The 21,053-nt window shown below is 43.7% G+C and overlaps 1 protein-coding gene across 8 annotated transcripts in view; it reads left to right on the top strand.

The window, feature by feature from the left end:
* KIAA0586 (KIAA0586 ortholog) overlaps positions 1-11,773 on the top strand; it is a 59,867-nt gene extending 48,094 nt beyond the window's left edge. For all 8 annotated transcript variants that reach the window (XM_032445131.1, XM_015865718.2, XM_015865717.2 and 5 more), the window contains one exon: positions 11,396-11,773. In XM_032445131.1, coding sequence (XP_032301022.1) covers positions 11,396-11,550 — 155 coding nt within the window. In that variant the 3' untranslated portion in view covers positions 11,551-11,773. The remainder of the gene's footprint in view (positions 1-11,395) is intronic.
* The last annotated feature ends 9,280 nt before the right edge of the window (positions 11,774-21,053 follow it).

The following is a 21,053-nucleotide window of genomic DNA, read 5'->3' as shown; positions in this document are numbered from 1 at the left end:
TACATCATGCAGCCCTGCTTGGCAGTCTGTCAACTAGGAACTGAGCAGCCTGCAGCAGCAGTGCAGCTTGGGGATGCGTGCAGGAGCTGACAGTCCTCAGGATGATGTGATTTCAGAAGGCATCCAGGACGTCTGTGTGTCACTGCGATTTGTAGGTGCACTGAGTTGGGTATCCCAAGTGTGTGGTTGTCCTTCAGTGTGTGCCGTCCAACTTTCTGCACGCACAGAGCACCACAGCGCAGAGAGAATATTCTGGAGTGTAAGCAAAGAAAGTTCAGATGTTTTCAGTCTGAGAGTGAAACTGCAGAAGGCCCTCAGTGCTCTGACTTATTGTGCAATCTCTGTAAGTAATTTGTAATCAAAATACCTTTGCACATGTCACTTTTATATTTCCTGTAATAAAACAGCAAGAGCAATTAAGATTTTGGACCATAATCTTCTAGGAGCGTGCTTCTAAAAGGGGGCTGGCTTGGGGATTTTTCCAGTTATGACTGAAATAACCAATTTTAAGATTTCTGATTACTTCAAAAAAAGAAGTTTAATAGCAGCTATTTTAACAGACTTCCAACTGTAGCCTGACAACCCAAACTGTTCTGTGGTAACATCATTGATCCGCTGTTTATTTCTGAGTAAGTAAAATAAATAACACCAAAGAACTCTTCATAGAACTGGGAGACAGATGTGCTCAGGTTACCCAGCACACGACCCACTGGGCTCCCTTTGCTTAAAAATCAGAACCGAATAGGTGAATATACAGCCATGTTGATGTGTGAATGTTTCAGATGCGTGCTGTGCATCTGCAGCGCCGTTCTGACACAGCTCTGAAAGTTGTCTGCGGCCTCTGCATTCTTCAGGGACTGGTAGATTAATGCAGCCTGCCTCGCCGTGCGATTTTTAGGGGGTTAAGTAGGTGTGCGAAGGCTGGTGCTGCATAAATGAATTACACGGAAGGCTTTGGAGGAAGAGGGTGCTTGTAAACTAGACTGAAATTAATGAATATAAGAATTAGAAATCAAAACTTTATGTTTAGTCTGAGGAGAAACAATTCCTTAAACCATAACCACATGGCTGTTTCTTGTTTGCATCAACTCTGGTTGACTGTTATTGTCTTCTGTTAATTCTCTGGGGCAGTGGCCTGACTTTGTTGAATGAGCCAATTGTTTTCCTTTGTGTTGCCCATCAAGTAAGTCCCCATCTGGTTTGTATCAGACTGTTTTCACAGCCAACAACTGCTGCCTTTTCTATATCCTGACACTTAAGGGCCCCATGCTATCAAAGCATTGCTGTGATAGCCTGTCTGGCTGGGCCTATACAGCTGTGCCTTACAGCTTGAAACTATTACCCAAGTAATGGTAACTTAGAACTTGAACTGGCCCTTATTCCCATTGGTGTCGTGTGTACAGTGAACAGAATACATTTTTTGTTGAACTCGGTCCTCAGCAAGAATTCTTTAAAGCTCCTACTTGAGTTTGTGAGTGGTCAGTTTTTATTTTCCAGCAGCTTCCTGTATCTAGAGGTAGTTATGTGCTCTTCTAAAACATCAGTGAGTACAAGACAAGCAGTGTTTATTTAAGGCACCGTTGCTGATACTTACTTTTATGCTGCATTAAAGCTCAGTAAGTGAAAATTAAACAAGCAAATGATTCTTAATGGGGACTTTTCTTATCAGATTGAGAATGTATTTCCAGCAGTGGTCAGGAAGCTTTCTGAGTGTGATAAATGCGGGCTGTGTGAATCACACTACACCTCAGTTACGACTCTGCTTGCTTTCAAAGTAGCTCTCTGAAAATACAGAGCAGCAAGTCTGCATGAACTTATTTCTCTCCTCAAGGAACACAGATTGGACAACTCACTCTAACCTGGGCAGTAAAACTGTATTACAGATTGCATTACAGAACCCCTGAGGGGCCCCAGGCGTGACCGAGGCTTTCCTCATCGTAGGAGACAGTCCTGTTCTGAGAGGCCTTGCAGCACGTGCATTCTCTCCCTTAAAGATGGTTAAAAACAGCCTAATTGCATCAAATAACAGTGCCATTCAGATGTGATGATCTTTCAGCACTTGGTCCTCTCTGCTCTTGCATAGGCTGTGGCATAACTCTTAGTGAGGGGAAATATGTTCCCAAACGAGTGTATGTATTGAATTTTTAAACTATATTCTGGAATCAGTTCATTCGTGACAGCCTGTACTGAAGAGAGGGACACAAAGAGTCTGCAGAGTGTGCAGCCCCACAGATCTGCTCCATTCACCTGCCTGAGCTGCAACACGTTGGCACGCAGCACTGCAAGGAGCTGCTCCCATGCAAGCCTTTTTGAGTTCCTCTTGCTTTCCTTTCCAGTGCAGATTTCTCCATACTGTGGCCAGGAATATTTAAACCCAGACAAGTGATAAATGAATTTCATTCAGACAGCTTACAAGCTCTATTAATCATGTGGCCCAAAGCAATGAAGTACTCGCTATTGGTGAAGCGAGTACAAGCTAAGTTTGGCATCAACACTTTGGGCTGGGAAGAGTGACTGTCAAAGAGCTGCAAGGCTTTCTAAAGCAAGTTGGCACTGAGGACTACAAAGAATTATCACCATCAATTAATGCTTCAACTTTTGTATATGTGTATAGTTATAGAAGCAACGAACATCTGCCCAAATGAGAACCCAATGTGAGCAGGGTTTACATTTCAGGCTGGGCCAGCCTCTGGGCTCTGAATCGAGCTGTAGGTGTCCCTGCTCGTATCAGGGAATAGGGCCAAATGGCCTTTAAGTGTCTCTTCCAACTCAAATGATTCTGTGATTCTAAGTGGTTATGTTTGTGTCCCAGAAGGCACTGCCTGGCTGCTGCTTGAAGACTGCAGGGCAGCTCCAGGGTTGCTGGAGGTTTTACTGATGCTGGTGGGGAGCCATCGGTCACTACATCTTCCAGAAGCATGGAGTTACTGGGAGCAGTCTGCAGTGCTTTCTTTGCTTTATACAACCAGTGGCAGAGGTGGATGCGTGTGTCATTATAATAAGCAGCAATGTGGGAAGTGAGGAAGGGGATGTAGTGTGCTAAACTGCTAGCATAGCTGTAGAGCAACGTGTTTCTGCATTTCATTGACTCTATTGATTTAAGGCTATTTGTGAGTTCTTTTACAGAGTATCGCAAAGGAATCTTGTTCTATTCTTTCCCGTGTAACAGGCTTTGGGGTTTGTTTTGTTTTCCAAGGAGGAATGCTTATCGTTACTCACTAAGTTTAAACATTCTTGACATGTACAAATGTTAAAATAGCACAAGAAACAAAAAAAAATGCATTTGCTGTCAGACGTTTCCACCTCTCTGGTCCAGAGCATTAGAATGTAGCCAGTGTTACTTGTTACTATGCTGGGTGCTCATTACAAGGAAGGTTTGGATGCCCTTTGGCAGAGTAGGGTCTGAGCTCAAGTACGTTAACTCTCTCCCAGCACATTTGCTAGTAAAGACATTGAATGTACTCCATATTTTAACATAATGCTTATGTAGATTACTGTTGTATCCTTTCTGACCTAAGGGGAAAATTATTTGCCATTAAAATTCCCTAGAATTGCTTATTCCTCATACGTTTTTCAGGGTTAATTGATAAGCACAAATGTTAGGATGTTCAATGGCCACCTTCTGCTGCTTAACGTAAGTCTTGAAGGGAGATCTTTCTAACAAGTCTGTGGGTACGCATGCTAGAAATGTCTGTGCTGAGTTGCAAAATGCGACTGCAATGGGCTGGATTTGTTCTGTCTTGTTTTGCTTTGGGGAAAAAAAAAAGCATAATCTTTTTAAAAGGTGCAATTACAAAAATTGAGTAGTTGTGCTGTAGCTACAGGCTTTTTAATATGCCAGTTTTTTGTAGTGTTGGTACAGCAATGGGAGTCTTGGTGAACCGTTGCCATATGGAGAATCCCATGACTTTGAAAGTGAAAAATCATCAAAACAAATGCATAAGGTCCTGTGAATGTTTACGTCTGTGGGATGGAGGATTACAGCGAGGTGACAGTGATCATCTAGGAAAAAACACCTGTCATTTGCACAGCTTTATTCTGAGACGATCTTATGTAGGGTTTTGTTAAAAGAATGCAAGTAGTGACTTTGGTATAGGTGATGAGTGAGAAAAATTCTGCCCTGCAGCACTGCTGGAGGGGCTGTGTGCTACAGAAGGTTTTCTCTTTTCTTCCTGATGTCCAGCCCAGAGCTTTCATTCTGACCTGATTGCTGCCATGGCTGGAGGGAATGTAACCTTCTGGTCAGGAAATCCTTGTCTGGTTGAGAGAGAGAGCATCAAGGATTCTTATCATGTTTTTAAGTGATAGAAAGTAGCTGTTGGCTTCTTGCCCGTACACTGCAATTTGGTGTCTTACGTTCCTAACAATTGTTTTTAAAAGTCTCCTAGCTGGTCTTAATAGATGAGCTGAGTTAATAGAGCTGGATAGCAGGCAATGTTTACTAAGCATATTCAGTGCAAACATCACTACAGAGAAAGTGCTCAGTCTTGACCTGCAACCCACGGAACCTGTCTGATAAGTACAGATTGCTGTTTGCCTTGAACTGTGTGTGCACCCATCCCAAGGGATATGGACAACTGCACATCAAAGGCTGCATGAAAGCCATCATACTTCAGTGCATGGGCCACATTGACCTAAACAAAAATACTGAGGCAGGAATGGATTCTAGAGTAACCCAGTAGGTTTTCTAGCAGGTATGCTGACCTATAAAGAATGTCACATATGGGATTCCCTCACTGGGACACCCATCTTCATTTCACCACATGTTGGGTAGATGCTCATTTACAAACCCACTGCAATCCTGATTTGCCATGAGGCATTATTGAATTTGTTTGTTAAACTCTTGACAACTTGTGTAAATTATTGTTTAATTATTATGAAGTAAAAACAAGACATGGAACTTTTATGAAGGTGCTTTGATTTTTTCAACTTGCCACTCCTCATGCAGGCTACAAATGCTATTATGTCTAGCACTGTGGTACGATGTAGGTAAGGTGCAGGTGGTAGCACTGCTATTAATATGTAGAGATATGACATCTCAGAGGAGCCAAGCTTACTGCTAGGTTGTACCGAATGACCCTGCATCCTGAGTCATTCAGAATTAATGTGTAACTTCATTTCAGAATTAATGTGGATTCATGCTATCGGTTGTATGAGTCCGTTTTCTTATAGAATCATGAATGGTTTGGGTTGGAAGGGACCTTAAAGACCAACCTGTTCCAACCCCCCACCCCATCCAGCCTAACCTTGAATGCTTTCAGGGAGGGGGCATCCACAACCTCACTGGGCAACCTGTTGCAGTGTCTCATTGCCCTCACCATAAGAATCTCTTCCTAGCATCTAGATCTAAATCTACTCTCTTCCAGTTTTCAACCATTTCCCTTCATCCTGACCCTACCTGCCCATCCTCCCCAATAAGAAGTTCCTCCTCCTTGAGCTTTGTTTTGCTTTGCTTCAACAGCTGGCATGAAAAAGTCTTTTTGGATCCCCCAAACATGAAGGTGTGAATAACAAAGGTGTATATGCTGGTTTTCTATGACTGCCTTCCCATCCACTCACCTATTAGATTTTGCAGAAGATGAAAAGGAAGATTAATACATGGCTTTTAATTATCACTTGTCAGATTTTTCCAATTCCACCAGCTGTTTACCTGGGTTCTCTTGTGGACTGAGAGTTTGCTCCCCCCAAGCCTTGCACGAGATGCATGTTTTCCTTCTTCTGCTCTCTGTTTGTTCGTTGTCTCTTACTTCTGAATAAAACTTGCTGCTTCAAGGCCTATTGCAGATGACCCCTCCTCCCCATGTCGTGCAAGAAAATGGTTGCAATCGAGAAACAAGCAATGCACAGAAGTTACAAAATGAGTATTCATTTCCATGTCCCCAAAAATCACAGGCTTTTGCAAGGAAAATTGGAGCTGACATTTAGTATTTCTTCTTTGTATTGATAATTATTGCAGTTTTATGGAGGGATCATCGCACGTCTTCTTGAAGTGAGTTGCTGGGAAACAACAGCAAGAGTTGCAGCCAGGGAACTTCATTGTTGAACAGTGAGATACTGTACAGCACAAAGTGTGTCAGGTGGAAGGGAGGAGAGTAGATTTTAGCCACCAAAAGGAAATATTTATTTGGTAAACTCTGCAATCTAGTTCCTAGATGGTTTTGGAGCTGCTTTCTGTCTGCCCTTCCCTACCGGTCTCCCAACAACTCCGTTAGGATTTTGAACAATCTGGTTCTAGTTTATTTTATGTATTTCTTAGTTTTTGTTCTGTTTAGTGTTACTATTGGTGGGAATACAACATGTTTTGGAAAACCGCTGAACCTTGAACTCAGACTTGTGAGGAGGAAAAGTCATTTTCAAATCCTCTGCTTTGTACAACGTGTTCGCTGCTTTGCCTGTACCCCACCCTCCTCTACTGCCTCAGGATCTGATTTATTTCCCTTTCCCAAATGTTTATCACCGAGATATACATTGGAGTTTAAACAAACAAACAAAAAAGAGAAAAGAGTGTGTGTGTCTGTATGTTTATTTTCTGTGTATACGCACACACAATTTCCGTAAGCACACTGCACCACGTGAAGCTGGAATTTGCCAGCTCTGGGTCAAACCTTCAGCTGAACTCACAGTATAGAGTTTTCTGTCTCCTCTGGTGGCTGTAGCCCACTTATTTGATTTTATGAGTTGGCTGAAGTTTTTGAGAACGAAACTGTTTTTTCAGCTCGAGCAGCAGAGTTGTGCTTTTAGATCCAGACATTTTTTGGCTCAAATCCTGCAGATATCAGTCCATTTCTGTAGAATATCTGATGTGTTTTAATTGTAAATCTATCCCTTTCGTGTAACTAAGCCCTGGAAATTTGGCCTCAGTTTGCCTAGAGAATTTTCTGTTTGTCATGAAAGCATTTAAGTTATGGATGATCTGTTTCTGAGCTAGAGAACAAAACTGCTTGCGTTCACAGAGCATCTTGTTCTCCTGCCTTTGTGTTTCTAATCCCATGGAAGCCAGAGATCTGACCTGCCTTCAAGAGTCCTATGCTAAGCAATGCATTTATGCAGTGAGATCAACAGTCACACATGCTTAAACATTTTTGCTTCGTTTTTGGCTGAGCTGGGAAAGGACATCTTCTCCATAATAGCATAAATGTGCATATGAACTCAAGGTGGAAGTGGGCCAGGGTTAGAAGAGTGGAGGACCTATGGTTGCTAATGAATGGAGAATAATTTTGTCCGAATGACTGGGTTATTTGGGAAACCACTGATGGTTGTGCTCCCTTCTGAGAATGCTGTATTCTTTGCCATCTTGATGCCATCTGACCAGTTCCTTACTGTACCAACTATCAGCTGTATAAGCCATTGAGTTCTAGAAACATTATGTATTCAGTATACAGTGTATAGCTTGACATGAGATTTGACTGGAAAGACTGTTCCCTATAATATAATTAGCAACACGACTGACATTGCAGTATATTTTCTCTTTTCAGTTTATCCTTCAGGACTGCTTACAACAAAATATGCCTGTTTCTTATTGATATATATATCAACCCATTAAGTCTGGAATAATCTTGATTTTGCAGTTCATACTGCCGCTCACTGTGCTGTGCTTGGTAACTGTACAACTAGGAATGAAAATGAGTGGACAAAATGGGGGAAAGATGGAGTAAAAACTATTCAGGCACTTTCATTGGGGGTTTTAAGATGCTGAGTTACAGATTTGCAGGTGCTGTGCTATCCCCAGTGCTCTGAACACTTGAGATAATGCCATCTGGAGGAAGTTATTTGTTGGGACAGGACAGCACTTTAAACTTTGAAGTCAGTAATAAACAAAGTGAAGCAGCTGGAACCTGGCAGGAGAAGAAACAAGCCGTTCATATCCACCCGTGCTATTAAAAGGAATGGGAGTTCTGCAGTGGACTTGGGTTTTTTTCATATGCTTGGAAAGTTATTCTTGCTCTAAAAGTCAGCTGCTTCAGTTTTTACATCAGGGAGAGAGTAGAGGGAGGGTTCTGGAGGGTGATGGTTGTTTATAAATTTCAGGAAGTAATATGCAGTTAATTAGAGTAATTATGGTTCTGGTTTTATACTACAACAATGACCTGGGTCCCAATCCTCCCTATTCATTCTCTATGAAGATAAGACCTTTTATCGAGAAGATAAGGGTCTGATTTACCTCCTGATAAATCAGAAATGGAAACTATTTAATGTATGTTCACCGGCCGTAAGGAGTTAAAGCACACGGCTTTTATTTGGCTTAAAAGTCAGACTTGTTTAGTCTTTTTATTTTGCCAAATCTAAGAATTTTAAAAAAAGAAAGATTTAAACATTTTTCTTTGTTCTTATTGTTGCCATATGGTATGAGTAACAAAACCTCCCTTCAGTGTGTTTAATACCTTTTCCATTTGGCATACATTCACGATACACTTGTATATAGCATACTCTCTGTGTGACGGTATGTCTTAGAGAAAAACTCCCTTCACAGGTCACTGGATGGTTGACACACCATTAATTTTTATGTTCCTGTTAAACAAAGATCTGGAAATTTAGTACCGTACACGAATTTGTTATAGATTGCCAAGCACAGGCCAAACCCCCAATGGCAGATCTGACATTTTCCATCAGTGGGTCATCAAGATGTTTTCAGTCACCGCTGAGTTTCTACCAGCCAGAGTCCCTTACGCACACGTAGGAAGGGTGTCAGTTTTCACAGTTTATATGAAAGTATTCTTGTAGATGGTGACAATGAATTCGGAGAAGTGGAGGTCACCTGGGATCACTCGTTCCATTTATTGGATTTTAACAAGGAAAAGTTTTATAAATACATCTAAGTACATGATTACAAAATTGGTTTGAGTACTTCCAGAACTTCTAAAGAGAAAAAGCTGCGGAGGTCACCCATCGTCCTGCCCTGCCCTGCTTTGTACATGGAGGAATTTTCCATATTTCTTTTATATAGCGTATCAGAAGGTTATAAGTACCGATGCTATTTGCATGTTTATGACTGTGAAGGGTTTGGTGTCTAAGAGTTAAAGCATCTTAGGGCTGGTTGTGAGCTGTTTTCTGATGGGGGGAAGAAATAAAACGGAGTATCTTGTTAAGGACCGGGACAAGGACTGTCCAAGCTCTGTCACTGATGGACAGCAAAAGCTCAGTATAGACACTGGAAAATATGTATGCTTAGAAGCTTGTATGTGGACATAGAAACAAACATCTAAGCCTGCACGCTTGTGTTTGTGTATTTATCCACATAGACATCTCTGTATGTGTGCACAGCGCATGCCAGAGGTTAGATTAAGTGAGAGGCGATAATGATGAAGCACATGTGGGGGTAACGTAGTGGTTTTATCTTTGGGCCCATGTAGTGGTAGGACTAGCAGCTTTCTGTCTTGGGAAGTTACAGTCATGGAGCCAAGCTTATTGAGTAGGTGAAACAGGATATCCATCATATTTCATAGACAAAGTGCTGAAAATCTAGGTTCTGTATTTTCCTGTATATTAACAAAGTCAAAGACTTCAGATTTCAAGAAGAAGAGTGTTTGCTTTGGTTATTTCTTAAGCTTTTCTGTAGGGATATTTGGATAACATGCTAATTTCTCAGCTGAGCAAGCAGATGGAATTATTCTGTTGATTTCCCCGTCCTTTTAGCATTTTACATCTGTCATAAAATTGAACTGCAGTATGTCTGTAAAATATATTAGAGCGTGCATTAAGAAGAATGTAGACTGGTATCATAGGGTCTTTCAGCACCCCGGAGTCAAATGCTTGCAAAGTTACTACAGAGCCTTTGGGATAAGGGAATATTCTTTCTTCCTTCACCCCCTTTTTTTTAAACAAACCTGAAAACAGCTGTTGAAACAATGACCTCATAGAATATGACATGGCTGTGGAAATTATTAACAAAGTCAAGCTTTGAAAGCATCAACCTACATACAGAATTGAAGGGTTGCTTTGGTGTTTTGGATGATTTACAGGACTTCCTTGGGCATTACACATCCACGTCTTTACTGTGTGTCAGCTTCACGTCCAACCAAATAAATGCTTTGCTTTTCTTCTGTTCCCCTTCTGGATAACCTATTTTTTTTCATGAGAACGTGGTTACAGACTAAGCTCATGGAAGTACTTCTGGAAAAGCAAAATTCATCTTTCACATGCACATCCTTGTGGTGTTACTGTAATGTGCTTTGGAATCACGTTCAGAAGATGCTGAATTTCTTATGCCATCTTACTGCTCCTGTGTTAGATTTGCTTGGGCCCATGCCAGTACAAGCATTGGCATCTGCGCTGCGCTGAGGGTTTCAGGAAGGAAATGAAGTAGGCTGTCCAAAAAGTGAGGATGGCGGTCAAACTACAGCTAATGCTTCTTGCGGAGGGCACGAGCAGCTGTGTCAGGCAGGTGACGTTGATCCCCAGGGCTTACATGCGTGCTCTTGTGCTATTGCTGCCATCCCGAGGTGCAGGAGGCTCAGCTGGCACGGGCTGCTCCATGAACTGGCTTTACCATCTCTGGCTTCATTTGTGTTTGACTTCCCAGGCTGTTGGCAGCTGCTCCAGCATGAAAAACACCCAATGAAATTTTATTTTAGCACTGGGTTTTTTGTTATTTTAATTAGTCGTTTAGAGCGTGCTTGGCTACAAGGCAGATGAAAGCAGATTACCACTACAGTGACACAGTAGATAATTAAGTGGGGTGAAAGGAAGCCTAGCTTTCTTTTTTCATTGAGAAAATAGTGTTTTAATTACCTAGCCTGTGATAGAGGAAGGGAGAATTGTTTTAGCTCATTGGAATAAGAACAAACTCCAGAAGAGCCTTTGCTGTTGAGCACAGACTGGTGTATGTTTGTTTTGCTTGTAGCTGCTGCATTTAAAATAAATATCCCAAGGACAACTGCAATCTCAAAACACTCTTTCTGGTTCTGACAATGCTACACCACTCATCCAATGCCATTTTTCCTGTCTGTAGCCTGATTCATGTCTTTTTCCCTGAGCTCCACAAATGCATCTTGTCTCCTTCCTGGGGCTAAATGCAGTAATTTCTACCCATCACCCTCCCACCACCACCACCACCTCTGCAGGTTGTTTTCTCTCCCTCCATTGCTTCCCAGATGGGGACTGAGCACTGCTGTGCTTCTTCACAGCATATATACATGTGTAGGTAGGTGTATGTAAATACAGTCCATCCTTTGTATGCACAGATATTCATCCCTTTCTTGTCTTATCAAGAAAACTGTGAAGGCTAAATCAGCATACTCTGAAAACGCCTCAAAACTATGGACAGTGAGCACATCTGTGTCTTTGTATTCCCACAAGGTGATGCAAAACGGAGATGAATTCAATACAGTTAAGTTGTATACGTTGTAGGCTGCAAATAATGTGGTTTTGTTCTGCTTTTTGTGTTTTTTTTACCTAGGAGAAGGTGTCGTCCCACATTTACATCCACACGTTTCTGCAGAAAGGATGTCGGTGGAACTGCCTTCCATGCATACAGATGACCAGACTGACCAGACACAAAGTATAAGTAGCATTCATGGGGATTCAGACTCTTCAGGGGCAGATACGTTTTAAAGTGTATGGCCTTTTATGATACTCACTGTCTAAAGGCTTTGTCTTCAGTACATTTGTCAGCCTAGTGTGACAGTCTGGATGTTTCATCCAAATAGTGCCTTTCAGAACTGTTTGTTTTCTACTATTTTTCTAATAATTCTGTAATGATTGTAAATTTAGGCAGTGGCTCTGGTTGTGAATACGATGACTGTTTTTAAGCAAATAAAATGCTGTTCTTTTGGAATCGTTGTGTTTGAGTCAAGGTGAAGGTCCTTTAAATATTTATTGTATGCACGGATGAATGTGAAAAGAAATGAATTCTTTTTTGGCTATGAAGAAAAGACTCTTTTTTGGTTGACTTTTACCTCACTGTGATACCAGAGCATATAACTTCATCTGCACAGCTTCGGTGCATCACTTAATGGGAGACACTTTGTTGTTGCAGATACTCATAACCGTGAACAGTTTCCATTACTCTTATTTTATGGAGCCTGCACTGATTTCATCTCTCTATAGGAGAGACAGATTAAAGTTCCTGTTGGCTCTATTTTGATCTCATTGACACAAGGTTCGGTTGATTTGCTGCAAAACCTGCAGAGGGAAATGGGAAAAGAGAGAGCTTCAACCATTCAAGGTCAGTAATATCCAGATGAATCAATTTTAAAGGAAGTCCTTTGAGCACATTATAGAGTTGTGTTCTTGTCTTCCTTTAACAGACATGTAACTGGCAGGATTGGTTTGGGGGTAGAAGCGTGGCAGGCAGGCTTCATGTAACATCACCTGAAGAAATGAAAAGATACCTGAGTGACAGCATTACTGGGGGTTGGTTTTTACTATACAGTGTTGTGAATCATAGAATCATTAAGGTTGGAAATAACCACCAACCCATCACCACCATGCCTCCTGAGCTGCACTGGGGTATTTCCATACCTACGGGGTATGGAAATGCAGCGGGGATGGCAAGAGCTCCTTAACCCAGCTTTCCTACAGGAGAAAATCCTTCATGAAATTATGTTCCAAGTTCCCTGTTGAGCTGCTGTGTTTTTGAAAGCGCTAATATATAATTTAGATTCCCTTTGTTGCAGCATAAATAGAAAATGTGTGAAATGAGCCTCACCGCTTCTGTACCCAGAGCTGTCAGCCTGGATCAGAACTGTGTTTCACCAAACAAAGTGCAGCTATAGAATCAAGAACACACAGCTGACAAACCAGGGGTGAGACAGGAGACAGCAGATGGATCCCCAGGCGAGCACATGAAGTGGTGAGACAGCCCTGGCCGGGGGGGGGGAGGCAGTTGTCCCATACCAGGATAACAACTGTGTCAGGTTTTACTGTCTGCAGTGCTGAGCATCACACGTGTTTTTCTAATTCTTTTTCCTCTTGGGAACAAATGCATTTAAGTCAAAGGTATTGTCATTGACTGAATCGTGTAGAAACAAGCTGTGTTTTTAGGTGAGTATGCCAGAAAATGCCCAGTAAAGACCAATTTCAATTGGTTTTGAAAATTCCATCTAGGTTTATGTACTGTCCCACCTCAGCATGACTGATAAGTAGCTCTGGAAGCCCCCCTGTGTGCTTGGCAGTGTGATTCGGGTGCTGCTGGTGGGATGGCACTGCAGCAGTGGGATGTGCTAATTGTTCACTTGCTGCAGTCTCCATTTACCACTCACAGTGAACTGTGAGAGGTGCAGAAAGTGCAAAGTATTTGCTTTTCTTTCCCCCAAACTTACCCAAAACAGTGTATCCTGCCAAATAAACATAAGGGGACCTCTGTAAATCTGGCACCCGTGCATAGATTGTATTACAAGGGGCTATTTATAATCCTTAGGAACAAACTAAAGGCTCTGTGGGGGTTGGGTGTTTTGCTTTGTTTTTAATCAGGCTCTGATTTTTTTTCCCTTTGAAATGGGAAAATAAAATGCGTCTTGTAGAAATTTATCTATTTCTTACTTTTGGATTCAGTCTTGTATTTCAGATCCCTGTAAATAGTTTTCCGGAGTTTGAAATGGTAAGCACATGTTCTGCGAACACAGCCAAGCCGTGATAAGGAATTCATCTGTCTGCCTCTTCAAGTTCCATTTTGTTTCTGCTGCTTTTATGATTGAAAATGCACATTTCTCATGGGCACTCACAGAACTGAAACAGCATGATTTGCAAGCTCGCTAAATGGATTTCTTCCAAGCAAGTCATTGGGGTATGTCATCAAAGCTTAGCAGCATCAAATAGAATTCCATCCAGGAACAGCATTAAAAACCCACCTCTATACAGCTATATTTTTCAGTTAATTCTCAGCAGCGGAGGGGTGGGGGGAGGAGGTTGTTATTGGATTTCAGGATTGCAGCGTGGAAACCAAAACCCTGGCTTTATATTTTGGTTCAGCTGAATTTCCGGTGAAGCTCAGTGCAGTCTAACATTAGGAAAGCACTGAGACCAGGGCGTTTGTTCACAGATTGAACTCAGGGTATGTGAAAGTACAAAACTGAAATGTCAGAAGTGTTTCTACTTGCTGAAGTCATTTTCAGGCTCTGGTAAAAATCTGGCAGTCTGGAGGTGAGGTGCTCAGAATCCAATTTCTTTCACTTGCTCTAAGTAAAAAGAGATGCTGTGTGATTATGGTGGCAGCAAGGAGGAAAATGCATGGATCCATAAGCTGGTGGATGGTTGTCAAATGCCAGCATTGCCTTTCCCTGTTCAGCTGATCTAACTTGGTTTTCAGTGTGGGAAGCAGAGCGTTTCACGCACGCGATTAATCTTATCTGAATAGGGGGAAATTGGATAAAGTGAGGCTTTTATTACTGCTGTTCACCTTCAGAGCTCAGAGGCTGAAGTTGTCAAAATCAGCTGCTGGAAGCACAGTGCTAACCTTCCAAGGTGCTTTACAATCAATAGAGGATAACATTTCTGTCCTGCCTTGGTGAAGATGTACGTGCCAGCCTTCCCCCTGCGAATTAAGTACTCAGATGTTTGAAATTACACACATGCAAAAAAACTGCTGGATCCCACTCTGAAATATATCTGCTTCTGAACTGGAACCCCGCAGCTATTTAACAGCTCCCTGTTAACACTAGACATGAATAGACAGAAGGGCAAGGGGGTTGCATCCTACTGTATTGAAATGACATGAGAAGTTCATCCTCTCTGTATAGGTCCAGGAGAGTTTTATAGATGGGACTGAAAGCTTGTGGTTTTTATACTGTCCAGTAAGTATGTTTCTATGATATTCTCATTTTTTATCCCATTCTTTTGCTGCATTAACAATTATCTTCCATAGGCTGCCTTTAAAATCCTCCTTGTTATGAGAGTCAGTGCCTTCCCCACCTTCCAGGACTTGGACGAGATATTGCCTCTTTGATCCCAAAAGTGTGACTGTATCATTTACCTGAATCTTGATGCTGTGGTGTCTTTGAGCCACACCATTGTGTTTCAGTGTTTTCTTGTTTCTATCAAGACCAGTGGCACCATCATTTTTGAAATGAGGAGATACTACTAAGCTAGAAGGAATTCTGGCCATTTTTCTAGGACTTCTTCAGATGGACACGGCTCTGTAGTCTGCCTCTCCTGGCTTGTCCTTCTTTTGCCTTCTCATTATTACCTGTGTGACATGGTGTAGGGAGCCTGCTTTGGCAGGGGGGTTGGACTTGATGATCTCTAGAGGTCCCTTCCAACCCCTACAATTCTGTGATTCTGTGCCCCCTGCGTGGGGATGTGCTGCTGTTGTATCCCTGAGCTTATTCCCTGCTCTGCCATCTCAGCACACTGATTTCATGCTGGCAGCTGAAAGATGTTCCCTTGATTGACACCTCTTCCTTTAAGTACATATATATATATATAAAACATATATGCTGTCCCTACCCTATGGCCTTTATCACTGGTACAGCCCACTGTCTGATCACCCCATGAAGATCTTGCCACTGCAACCATGACTTACAGCTTATTTTTAATGGGTTCTGGGAGATGCTCGTTGCAGTGAGGGGGGATTTTGCAGGCTGAGTGGCAGCCTGTCATTTTTTTCCCCCCTTATTTTTATTCTGACAGCTTTGGGAATTGTACCCTTGAAGAAGGGCACCCAGCACCCCGCATCTGTCACATAATTGCTGTCTTTCCTTCTGTGCTGCAAAGCTGCACTCCTTCTTCACTGCGTTTCCTTAATCAGCACCTGTGGCACCAAGGCATGATGAGAAGGGGTGCTTGCTGTGAGACCCAGCACCTGCCCACACTGCTCTGGGGTCTGTTGCAATTGCTTTCAATGGGGCAATGCCAGGTACTGTGCAAGAAGGGATTCCTCTGGCCCACAGATTTTGTATCTCGAGGATGAAGAGGATTTCCAGTTCTGTGCCTCTCTGAGCACATGTCACTCTATGAGCAGCTGATTTTCTTCCATGTCCCAAGTATTTCTCCCAGTGAGAGGGGATCAATTAACCACAGCCATCTTTGCAGTCACACCCTCTGTTAGCAAGCAGTCACTCTGCTGCCTCCCCTGATGTTGTGACCTTCGATCTTCTCAGAAGGTCAGAGCCTTCAGCTTCATTCCTAGAACTTGAGGAACTCTCCCTGCTGCTTCCCAGCATCTTGGAGAACAAACCCTATCTCTCCCTACCCGATGCAGCCTGAATTTCCTCAGGGAATATCTAAACAGCGCCACGTGATCCATTGCTCCCAACCACTCTACAAATGGGAAAGCATAAATCATGTGTCCTTGCAAATAAACACAACTGGCAAGATGTTATTTTTCTCCGTCTGAAGTAACACCGGCTCTTTAATCTGCCGCCTCCTGCAAGCATGTCTGCTCAGAGAAAGTACAATCACTACAATGTATACACAATGTTCTTCTGCCACTTTTCCTTGCGAGCTCTAATGGGAGCTCTGTGCCAGAAGCATTTAAAGTAATGCAGGCAAATGAATACCTCTTACTGTTCTCGCTTCTCTTCTTCGCCTTGGCTTTGAGAGCAAAGAACATTCCTGCTTGTAAGGAAATGAACAGCCCAGCTAAGAAAGGGAAAATCCAAACCGTGAAATCCTAGTGCAGCTTAATTGTCAGACCTGTGACTTTCTTATGAGCACTGTTTTATGGTGTGGGGGTGCTGGGGCATCATTAATTCTGAAAATATTCTTTGTAAACCGAGGAAAGGGTAAGTCCTTGCCTTAACAGAAACAACTCCGAGCTGAGCACTTAGAAACACTTCAAAAACTGGAGATGTTTTTACAGTTAAACCTCATCTGGAATTCATTTAAAATAATCATGTTTACATGGAGGTGAATTAGTGCACCCAGCTCTGCCAATGCCTCGCTGCAGCTAAGGGTGTGCAGCCAAGAGCTGTACCGGTGCTGGTTCTGTCCCTGCCTGCTGCACTGCAGGACCCTTGGGTAGGGAAGCCCTGGGTTGGAAGCTGAAATTGCTTTAATCAGTGATGAACCTTGTGGGGATAATCCAGGGTGAGTGAGTGCTGGGGATACGCTTTGCCTTTCATTACCAACCTACCGGTTTTGTGTCTGCACAAGGCAGCCTGTAGAGTTCTTGTTGCTGTGAGTGCTGGATGTCTGACTGTTCCACTCCTGCCCTTCAGCTCCTGTTTTAGGGCCCCCCTGCTTGAGATAAGACGTCCTTATGAAGCAAGTTATACATCAGATACCTGGGAATGTCTCTGCATGTCTGTGCTGTGCAGTCCTTCCAGGAGCCAAAGAAAGCATTTCTCTTGATGAAACACTGAGTGCCAGGATCTCTTCCCAGCTGAGGTCTGTGAGCAATTGCAGACAGCAAAGCCTTTCCGTTTTGCTTTGATGGACAAAAATGCAGTTGCCTTGAGTGTCAGCTGATAGGAAAAGGAGCTTTATTTCAGTCATCCTCCAATGTTGTTTTCCTTTAATTGAAGTTCATGGTGGTTGCAAGTCCCCTCCTGACCCTCAGCTCGTCCCCTACCTCCACCTGCAGATAGTGTGATATCACCGGAGGTGCTCTTCCTGCCTGGGCTCTCAGCCTGGTCCTGGCAGACTGTGCCCACAGTGGGGACACGTGGACCCCGCTGGGGACTCGGATGTCACCTCCTGCTCACTGCTGTGTCCAGTGCCTGTTGTGCCTTGTGTGTGTGCCCCAAAGAAACACAGCTTTCAATTGCATGCTAAAAAAGGCAACAGAGGGTAAAAGGGAAGAGTTATAAATGATACCAAAACTAGAAGGAAGACAGGGACAAGCACAGGATGATTGCTGGCAGCAGAGCTGCTCTGTGCTTGGTCTGGATCTGCATGAGCATGGGAGGTGATTTTCCCCCCTGCATTGCTCTCATGAACCCCTGTCTGCAATACTACGCTCTGCTCTGGGCCTCCAGCACAAGGAGAATGTAGAGCTGTTGGAGTGAGTCCAGAGGAGGCTCAGAGGGCTGGAACAGCTCTGCTATAGAGTCAGGTGGTGTCCAGTCTGGAAAAAAGAAGGCTCTGGGAAGACCTCCTTGTGCCCTTCCAGTATCTAAATGGGCTGCTGAAAGCTGGGGAGGGGACTCTTTGTCAGGGAATGCAGTGACAGAGCAAGGGGCAGTGGCTTTAAACTGCAAAAGAATCCTGAATTACAGAACTCCTCAACTTGGAGGGGGCCCACATGGATCTTGCCCCAACCCCTCTGACCCTCCATGCCATTCCTCAGATTGCAGAGCTCAGTGCTGCCCCTGCACCCAGAGCTCAAGGTTCACCTTATATTCCTCAATACCTTTGGTGTGCCAACAGCAGCCTCTGGTCCTAAAGCTACAGCTGCCACTGCTCTAAGCACTTCTTACTAACCCATTTGCTTTGAATTCCTACAGATTGGTGTAATTTGCCACCTGTGGGACTGGGGAAGCTCTGTGCTTCTGCAGATAACAAATCTCGGGACCTGCAGCTGAACCAGCACACACTGCTGTTTTAACCAACTGTAAACTCAGGGCTTCTGAGCACGCTTGGAAAAAAAAGCATAAATCAGAGTAACTTCTGATTTCTTTCTTATTCCCTTGTTTCATGAACACACAAGCAGCCAATGATTAGGTTGCTTTCAACTAATCATTTCAAAATGGGCCACGTCACCGCCGGGCCGTGCGCTGCAGGGTCAGCCTCAACATCTGTTCCATGGAGGAGCACCGCCCCGAGCAGAGATAAAACCCTTCCAGCAGCACGTCAGGGAACCCTGCAAACATGAGCAAACTGCTGCCGTGAAACCCAAACCTCTCAGAGCTGCAGGCTGCGAGTGTCACTGCTGGAAGGGATGGGAGAAAGATGGAGCGGGGTTTCCATGCAGCACAGTTGGGAATCACGACCCTCCTAAGAAACCATTGCTTCGAATGCAAATTTTAAATGGGATAATGAGCTGGAAATTCAACTTGTTTTCAGCAAACATGGGACAATGCTTACAGATTTGTTTTTCTTGCTATGGGCATCCACCACCACTAGAAGCACAATATGAAGTTCAGTGGATGAAGCACAGCTCTTAACGCTTCTCCAATCTGGTATTTTTATAGCTATTTCTGCATCTTCTTAGGTATCCTTGGCAGCAAAAAGGCTTTTGTTCCCCTCCCCCCCCCTTGTTTTTTCTAATATATATTTGGTGCAATGGGGATTTTTTGCTGTGATACTGAGTTTTTGCGTGGCAAATGAAACTTCTGAAGAGAACAGCACTCAGAAACCGAATAAAGACACGCAAAGCTGAGATCTTGCAGCAAGGATTTAAGGAGAATGAAGGCGCTGCAGACGTTTCTGACACAATCCAAGAGCCTGATCAAATGCTGCTTTCCCTCGACCTTGTTCCTGGGAGCGTTTGAGTTGTTGGGGCTTCTGCTGCCGCTCGTAAAACTGACACCGTGTCTGCACAAAATGGAAAACGTTCACATGCAAAGATTCTGAGCAACTTGAAAGAGGCACAGAAAGGGGCAGGGTCCGGGACAAGCTCAGAAATGTGCAACTATTTTGGATTACTGTGCCCAAGCCTCAAATTTACCAGATATTTAAAACACATGCCTACATTTAGGCTTATGAATACTTGCACTGTCTCGAGGAGATCCTTTGCTGGGGTAAACGCAGGCATAGATTCAGTTGTCTCACTGAATGAGAAGTGTAGAAATAATTCATGTACTTCCTCCTTGGGTCACAAATACAGTGCAAATGTAGAGTAGACCCCAGCTGAGTATATAGAGCAGATGATGCAAATACTCTGATTAACTACACCAGGTCTTAGATCTCACTGATTGATGGCACAGTAACTACTTCTTAAAATCACACAACCATTAAGGTTGGAAAAGATCACCATGACCCTCAGCCCCTGCCCCCTCCTACCATACCCACTGCCCACATCCCTCAGTGCCACATCTCCACTGTTCTTGAGCACCTCCAAGGATGGTGACCCCACCACTGGGCAGCTGTGCCACTGCATCATTACTCTCAGAGAAGAAATGTTCCCTAATACGTACCCTAAACCCTTCAGACAGGCTGGAGCATGCAGGATTTGGGCTGGTACACATGGAGCATTTCTCCTCATCTCATATCACTCCCAAATATTCTCTCTTTGAAGGTGATGAGTGCACAGACAGCAGCACTGGTGGAATTAGATGCCCATTCTCCACTGCAATGTGGTTAACTCATCAGAACTATGGTCGCTGTTACTGATGAGAACTGGCCACAGTTCCTCACTATCTGTATGTACAAAAACCCAGACGCATTCATTTTTTATTTTCTGGGTTTGATGTTCCCATCACAAGCACATTTCTCATGAGCTGCTGTGGAGGAAAGTGAGCAGGGAGCCCTGGTGCATGCAACAGCAGCAAAAGCACCTTATTTTCTCAATGAGAGCTTCAGAAGAGCCGTGGCTCCAGCCCTGCATCACACCTGGGCACCTGCTGTTCCCATTGCTCACACTAACCAGCCAGGCCCAGGGCTGCTCATGGAGCTGTATTGATCCATTCACGTGTCCAGCAGGGCTCATTGGGCTGAGCTGCCTGCTTTGTCAATATCCACATTAATCTCCCTGCAGACACCACTCCAGCCACTTTGCAGATTTGCTGAATGCACGACCATATTTCCCATTTTCCTGCTGAATTCACAGAGCTGCGGGTTCCTGCTCACTTCCCTGGCTGCAGACGCTGTGTTGGTGCCTGTAGGTGGGAACTGAAGGCTGAATTACTTTCTCTTGTCTTACTGATAGGGTTAAGTGCTGGAGTTGATGTTTATAGCTTTTGTGCAAGCCCTCAATGTCCCTGTCACGTTCCTTCAAGACACTGAGACGTCCCATTCTTGGTGTTAACCAACAACTTGGGAAGGGGCAAATTGAACCAAGCAGACTTCCCACCTTTGGGAGCATGGGAAATGCTGGGCTGTTGTGTAAATCACATATTGATCAAGCAGGGGATATGGAGGCATGAATTGCTTTGCCCATGGCCATGCCTTCTCCCACCTCACCCCACCATGGCCCTTTCCTACTCGGATGGTCCCCGTCTTGCAGCCCCTTCTTGCTGTTCTTGTGTTTCCCTGCAGCCCCTGCGTGGCCACAGCAGGAGGGCAATGGTTTGGTGAGG

This window comes from Coturnix japonica, chromosome 5 (genome assembly GCF_001577835.2).
Source record: "Coturnix japonica isolate 7356 chromosome 5, Coturnix japonica 2.1, whole genome shotgun sequence".
Classification (NCBI taxonomy): Eukaryota; Metazoa; Chordata; class Aves; order Galliformes; family Phasianidae; genus Coturnix; species Coturnix japonica.
The sequence above is the reverse complement of the archived record's forward strand: the minus strand, read 5'-3'. Positions and strand labels throughout refer to the sequence as shown.